We start from the raw sequence: 7,211 nt of genomic DNA on the forward strand, positions 1-7,211 counted from the left end.
ACAGTTGAATCCGCGCTGCTAAATCGGCAGTGGATCCGAGACATCACTGGCCCCCTGAGTGTCCCAGTGCTCACGCAGTTCCTTCGCCTCGTGGATGCGCTGCAGCTCGTTGTCCTCGCCCCTGGCACCCCAGACCGAGTTGAGTGGAAGTGGAGCTCGACGGCTGAGTACTCCGCGAGCACGGCTTACAAGGCTTTCTTCCTCGGGCTGGAATTCTTCCCCTGCGGCAAGACCATTTGGAAGACATGGGCCCCAGCCAAGTGCAAGATCCACATCTGGCTTGCAATGCAATGGCGCATTTGGACGGCGGATCGCATGTTGCGGCATGGTATGCAATCCCACTCCAACTGCCCTCTTTGTGAGCATGCCCCTGAGACGGCGGATCATCTCGCCCTCGGTTGCGTCCTCGCTAGGGAGGTCTGGCATGCCACGCTCCAGCGTTGCAACTTGTCGCACCTGACGCCCTTGGCCGGTGACATGCTCATCGAGTGGTGGCCCGACTCCAGGCGGCGCGTCCCGCAGCAGCTGAGGAAAGGGTTCGACTCCCTTGTCCTCCTCGTGGTATGGACACTCTGGAAGGAGAGGAACAACCACGTCTTCGAGCGCTCGGCGGAGACTGCTCGAGGTATCTGCAAGCGCATCACCGAAGAAGTGGAGCTTTGGAAGCTATCGGGTGCAATAGGGCTGGGCAACATTTGGAGATAGGGCTCTACACTTTTTTTTTCGGGCGCTGTACTCTCTTGGCATGCTCATGGTCGCCGTACCATTCTAGCACGCCTTGTACCCGCATTCCCCTCTTGAATGCCGGAACCGCTATAGTCCGCTTCTTTTTCTTCTAATGCAATGACACGCAAAGCTTTTGCGTGTTCGCAAAAAACAGAGGGAGTACTTGCATTTCATATATCTTTACTTTTGTACACATACACATATACATGCTATAATTGAAAATCACAATTAAAGATGTACATTGTTGACCAGAAAAAAGTCAAGCCGGCACTACAATTTGGGAGGGAGGAGTATAAACCTTGGCGGCAAGTTGATGAAACGGAAGATCATCTCTCTTAATTCCGTCCACAAAGGCCTCGAGGTTCCTCTTCGCTACAAACCTTGCCTCACCCGCCATAACCCTTTCCCTCAACTCATACATCTTCTGCTGCAGTCGTCTACCATCATCTCCTTCCATGATTCTCCCGATGCCGTCTTTCACATCGCATCGTCTAGTGCTCCGCAACCTGATCCCTGTCTCCCACATCTTAACGATGAAGGCAGAGTTGATGAACTGGTCGCCGGACACGGGGTAGCACAGGAGACGCACCCCGTGCTGTATGGCCTCGAGCGTGGAATTCCAGCCGCAGTGCGTGAGGTAGCACCCGACGGCCTCGTGCGCGAGGACGCCTCCCTGCGGCGCCCAGGCGACGACCTTCCCACGGCCGGTCACCGTCTCCAGGTACCCAGCGGGGAGGCCGGCTCGCCACGACGGGTCGTTCTTCAGAACCCACAGGAATGGCCGCCCAGTTGCCTCGAGGCCAAGCGCGAGCTCGCTGATCTCGTCCGACCCGATCGGCGCGACCCAACTCCCAAAGGAAACGTAGATTACTGATCCTGGACGCTGCTGGTCCAGCCAGTCCATGCAGGATCCATCTGCCTGCCACATGCTAGGGTTCTTTCCTGGCAACTTCAGTGAATTCTCAAGTAACCCGTGTATAGACAGTGGCCCAACATGGAGGATTTGCAGGCCCTGTGACGCGTGGAGCTGGTCGGAGTCTTCATCGGCGGCTTCGCTGGGGAAGGAGTTGACGAGGAGGCAGCGGAGGTTCCTCGTGCGCTGTAAGATCTGGAGCCAGAAGGCAAATCTTTTTTCTTGCGATGCTGTGCAGCCGACGAGCCATGGCAGCAGCTCTTTGGTGCCAAGTTGCAATTCTTCGGGTAATATGTGCAGGTTGTTGGCGGTCCGCAGGTCTGCGTTTTCTTGATCTTTGTCGAACCCATCTGTCAAGATGGGAATGCCTGTATACCAATAAGGCAATAATTGTCTAGTAAAGACTAAATCAAATAAAATGGCGGAAACTTATTCTTGAGCAGGCGCGCACTAGGTATCCAATCAGTGGAAGCTGCCATAGGAAAAAAAGAAATTGTGTAATGAGCTGCCATAGGAAATTAACTTACGTCACATTCAATCTAAAATAACAAAGGTCACATTCAACTAAAGTATTAGGCTGTGATGAGCTGAGGCTAAAGTGAACTTTGCTGCTCGTGCAGGACCAGACTAGGCATGCAAAACAGCGGGTCTCTGCGCTACAAATGATCTAAATTTGAAGGGATCTTTTGATTCATAGGATAGAAAAATTATAGGAATAGGAAAAATATAGGAATACTATGTCATGCCTAGTTGAATCCTATAGAAAGATGAGTTCTCTTTGATTGTATCAAAGAACTATTCATGAGATAAGACCTCATGTTTTACTATAAGATTTGCAGTACAAGATTTTTATAAAATTATTTTCTATAGCTTATGTTCCTATAAATCAAACAACTAGTATAGGAAAAAAATCACATAGGATCTAAATCCTAAACAATTTCTACATAATTCCTATGAATCAAAAGAGCTTGAAGTAGAAAAATAAATAAAGCACGTCTAGATGTGTAACTGATTGGGGCGGGCGCCGGGGCAAAAAGAACTACCCACGTACGCCACACAACAAGACATGCTAAATTCAGGTGTGTTTGTGTGCCCTTGCAGAATGGCGCCAATTGTAATCGTGACAGGCCGGATTTAAGCATGCACGTTCCAATCTCCCCTTGCAAGTCTTATTTTATCCGTGAGAAAGATGCCAGAGCTCAAGCTAAGCTACAATTGGAACCTAGCAGTGCGTAACATAAAGAAAGACGCACAGCGAGCAGTTCAGCTCTAGGGTACTAGCAGGTACCTCAAACCTATCATTAAGGATACAATAAAATGCATGTATGACTATGGATATTACAAAAGTAAGTAAGGATAGTACATACTTCATATCACTATATAGTAAGGGCAGTACGTACGTCTATTGAGTACGTAGTAATTTAGTACTAGTACGTTTATAATTTTTCTCTTGCGAGATAGTAAGATATATGGTCCTTCCTTCCGTTGTACAGATATAGGACCGTTGTATAGGATTGGATTTGGATCTCATATACAGAGCCATGTGAGTGCCAGTGACGCTGCCGGGCGTTAGCTTGACCCGATCTTCCGAAAATAACGGCCGTTATATATTTGGAAGTTGAAACAAGAAAAGGGGGACCTGGATGCATACCGGAATCTGAGATGAACCGCCGTCGAAGAAGCTCCGGGATGGCAGCCACGACGCGGAAGCTCGCCAGCATCGCCGGCCAGAACCCCACGGCTGGCACGCCGCACCGGGAGGCGACCGGGATGGCCCACGACGCGAGCACGTCAACGACGACGCACGCGGCGTGCCCCCGCGTCAGCATCCGCTCCAGGTGCGCCGGCATGTGGTGCTCCATCGCGTGCGCGATGCTGGCGAAGCCCGGGGGCTCGCCGCCGTCGTCAAAGATGCCGCTGGGGATCGACGCAAGCCCCACGCCGCCGCTAGCGACGTCGGCACAGCTTCCCATGCGGCGGTGGACGAAGTCGGGTACGGCGACGGTTGACGCAACGCCGCGCGCGGCGAGGGCGCGCGCCAGGTGGAGCATCGGCGTGACGTGGCCCTGCGCCGGGAACGGCACGAGGACGACGGCGGCGAGGTCGGCAAGCTCTGGATCCGCTCCCATGCCAGCCGTCGGTTCGAAGCAAAACAAGCGAAGGAACAATGTGCGGGTTGGCCGCTACGATCGAGCGGTACTGGAGCTTGGCCTTCGAACGTGGTGTGTGCTGGTGTGTATATTTAAAGATGTGGCAGCGCGCGCGCTCGCACGGGGGCGTGGCATTTGATTCGCCGGCTGCTTGCCTACTGGCCGTGTCCCTCTCCCTCTACATTTGACATTGGATAATTAAAGTTGCTGTTATCTTTTCGTCCACTGTAAACGCTATACTATGGCATATATTATTCTCATGCTTAGCTGAATCTGTTTACCCTCCATTTGGGCTCTGTCAGCTTGGATAATCATCTTTTGTTGGTGGCAGGCGTTGACTTCCACAATCTTGAAAACTAAACTTTGAACATACTAGGAGCAGAGTAATTCACCGCATGTTTCGAAAGCAACATATGGCAGATGATATGAATTTACTGACAACACAATGAATATTGGTTAAATTACACAATGCCACGAGATTATATACAGAGTATCCTAAAACAACGTATTTAAGACGATTTCATGAAATCACTTGCTTGGGAACGAATCATATCACAAATCGAAGTTCATACAAGTTTACGCCAGATTAAGCCAAATCCGTACAAGTACGCAGTTACGAATCAAGTGTATGTCATAAAACTATAATTGTATGTGTGTGTGTACGGTTTGTGCAGGTTAAGTTTGTTAAAAGAACGTATCATAGAGATGTACCACCTCCATTCCATGTTCATTGTCACGTATATTCAGATGTATCTACTCACAAAATATGTCTAAGTATATCCAAATTACCGACAAGAGTTATGGAACGGAAGGAGTAGCTACGTAGCTCCGGGATACACTTGGTCCCTAAATAAGGACTTTGAAGAAAAAAGATTTTAATTATTTAATTTCGTTTCATTTTATTTGGTTAATTTAGACACATATTTGACTACTAATTACCTTAGTAATGTCTAATATATGTCATATAACTAACGCCAATAGGCTTGTTTTCAAAAGTATTTACTTTTATTGTGATTTTTCTATCACGTCAATCAAATTCTAATGGAGCAACTATTAGTCGAAGTCCTGTGGAAGCAAACAAAATTACTCTACTCATTGCATTTCTGGAGGGAGAAAGCAGTATAATTGGTTCATGCATCTATATTGGTGACTTGGTCTTTGGATGTGCAGTTTAATGCTGGTTTGTACATCACACAAATAATTCATGAACTGTATTAATTGAAGAACAAAGTTAACTATTTTGAGGCCAAATTCATTAAGTAACATGCTTGGTTGACTTCGGGATAAGATAACATGAAGTTGATGCATGAATTCTATGTCATCATTATGACATGTTGCTTTCAGCAAAGAACAAGGTGTCAATTTGGATATGTATATAGAGTGCAAGAAGCTGGATATCAATGTTTAAACTATTTTATCTTTAAAATGCTTACATCAAAGAATAATCTGGTACATAGTTGACAAAATGCAGCATATTTGATTATATTTGCGAGGGTTTGTTCCAACACGTGCGCAAAACGTTATGTGGAATTGTTACAACACACAATGATCGCAGCTAATGTCTGCTTGTGATAGATTATGAATAGATTAGTGCTAAACTAAAACCTATCTAACAATTTGCCAACACAAGTTCCGGTTGGTAAAATATCATATTTTGTTAAAAAATTCTTTCCCAAAGTAATGCCCGAAGGATATACTTCGCCAATCTATTTTTAGACGTACTACCAAAATCTATGCAAATAACACCATAATCTTTTTTTGGGTACAAATATGTAAAGCAATCGGACATTGACATAGAGAAACAGTTTCTAAAATTCAGATTTACTAATTGTCACCTAAGTGAGAATTTTGTAATTAGTTCTGAGATGATACCGTGAACCATTATTCCAATGCTGAGATCCACGCAAGATTTATCATTTTTTGAACTATGTGAACAAAGAGTACTCTTTTTCACTAGATTAACAAATTGTTCCAACATTGTGAAACATTTTTATTTATGTGGAAATTTGTAAAGTTGATCGAGATGCTCAACCGACTCAAAAAATAGTAGTTCGTTTTGCATGGACAATTTGTTGCAACATAGAGAAAACTTTTTTATCTTATCAACACAGTCACACACCTTCGTCTCATTGGTGGTTGTGTGGGTTTACACAAGGTTCACAATACTTACACTAAGTTAGTTAATCAATTAGCACAAGAGTTCAATTGCCAAGTGGGTCGCATGTCCTTTACTTACCTTGGATTGCCCCTAGGAACTACGAGACTCACTATTGATGAGTTATCTCCTCTAGTCTCTAGATTGGAAAGGAAGCTTACTTCTAGTTCTAGCTTCCTGTCACAACTAGTGTGGCTTCAGCTTAAAGATTTTACTCTTGCTTCCATGCCTTTGCACTTCTTATGTTTATCGCAGCTACCTCGCGGCCTAACCAATCAGCCTGGTAGAATTCTCATACAATGCTTATGGAGATAAACATTTGATGGGCTAAAGCAATCTTTGGAAGCCTGGGAAATAATTTGCAAACCTAAAAAGAATGATGGAATTGTATCGTCAATTTTTAGAAGCGGGATGTGGCACTATTAACTAAATTCCTTGAGAAATTTTATAATAAGATGGAGGTGCCTTGGGTCCAACAGGCGTGTCATGCTTACTACTCTAGTAAAGTTCCTCGTGCAGAAAACTTGTGTGGAAGTATTTGGTGGAAGGATGTGTTAAAACATGTGGACAATTTTATTGGGGTTTTAACCATGGCAAGGGTGACACCTTCTTATTTTGTCCGAGTTAATTAATGGAAGTATTAGGCCACTGAAACTGAGATATATCATACTATTCTCCTATGTATTGAATGAGAATATGTTGGCCACTGAGGTGATGGAACATGACGATATGGTCGGTCTTTTTTATTTACCATTGTCCACTGCAGCTTATCAAGAGCTAGATGATCTTTAGAACGTCATGCAAGCTAATCCTCTCTCAGAGCATTATTACTCATGGATATATTTTTGGGGAGAGAAGTATGTGTGAGAATAGTTTTGTTGTCATATAATAAACATATAAAAGTGCCCGATGTTTACAAGTGGCTCCAGAAATCTAGTTGTGTTATGAAAATGAAGGTATTTGTCTACCTTTTATAGTTTGATACACTGAATGCGAAGGATTTGTTGCAACGAAGACATTGGAATGTCTCGGATGATATACATTGCTATCTTTGCCCTTTGAGAGTTCATGGGGATCGGATTCATTTGTTTTTTTGAGTGTAATTTTTAGTAAATGTATATGGAATTATCCCAGTACATGATGATCTATAGTCGTGGTAGCAGACGCAAAAAAGAGGTTTGAACGGCCTTTCTTCATGGAATTATCAGCTACTCCATGTTGGAATTTATAGTTAATCGGGTGATGAGTGTACTTTTTGAGTGTTTTC

General features: G+C 44.8%; 1 protein-coding gene across 1 annotated transcript; it reads right to left on the minus strand.

The window, feature by feature from the left end:
• Positions 1-878: 878 nt before the first annotated feature.
• LOC127306995 (UDP-glycosyltransferase 82A1) lies at positions 879-3,843 on the minus strand. Its single transcript, XM_051337694.1, has 2 exons — positions 3,291-3,843; positions 879-2,007 (listed from the first exon to the last, which is right to left on the minus strand). The coding sequence occupies exons 1-2, from the start codon at positions 3,766-3,768 to the stop codon at positions 986-988; spliced, it is 1,500 nt and encodes a 499-aa protein (XP_051193654.1). The 5' UTR covers positions 3,769-3,843; the 3' UTR covers positions 879-985.
• Positions 3,844-7,211: the final 3,368 nt, after the last annotated feature.

The sequence above is a fragment of the Lolium perenne genome, chromosome 6 (genome assembly GCF_019359855.2).
Source record: "Lolium perenne isolate Kyuss_39 chromosome 6, Kyuss_2.0, whole genome shotgun sequence".
Classification (NCBI taxonomy): Eukaryota; Viridiplantae; Streptophyta; class Magnoliopsida; order Poales; family Poaceae; genus Lolium; species Lolium perenne.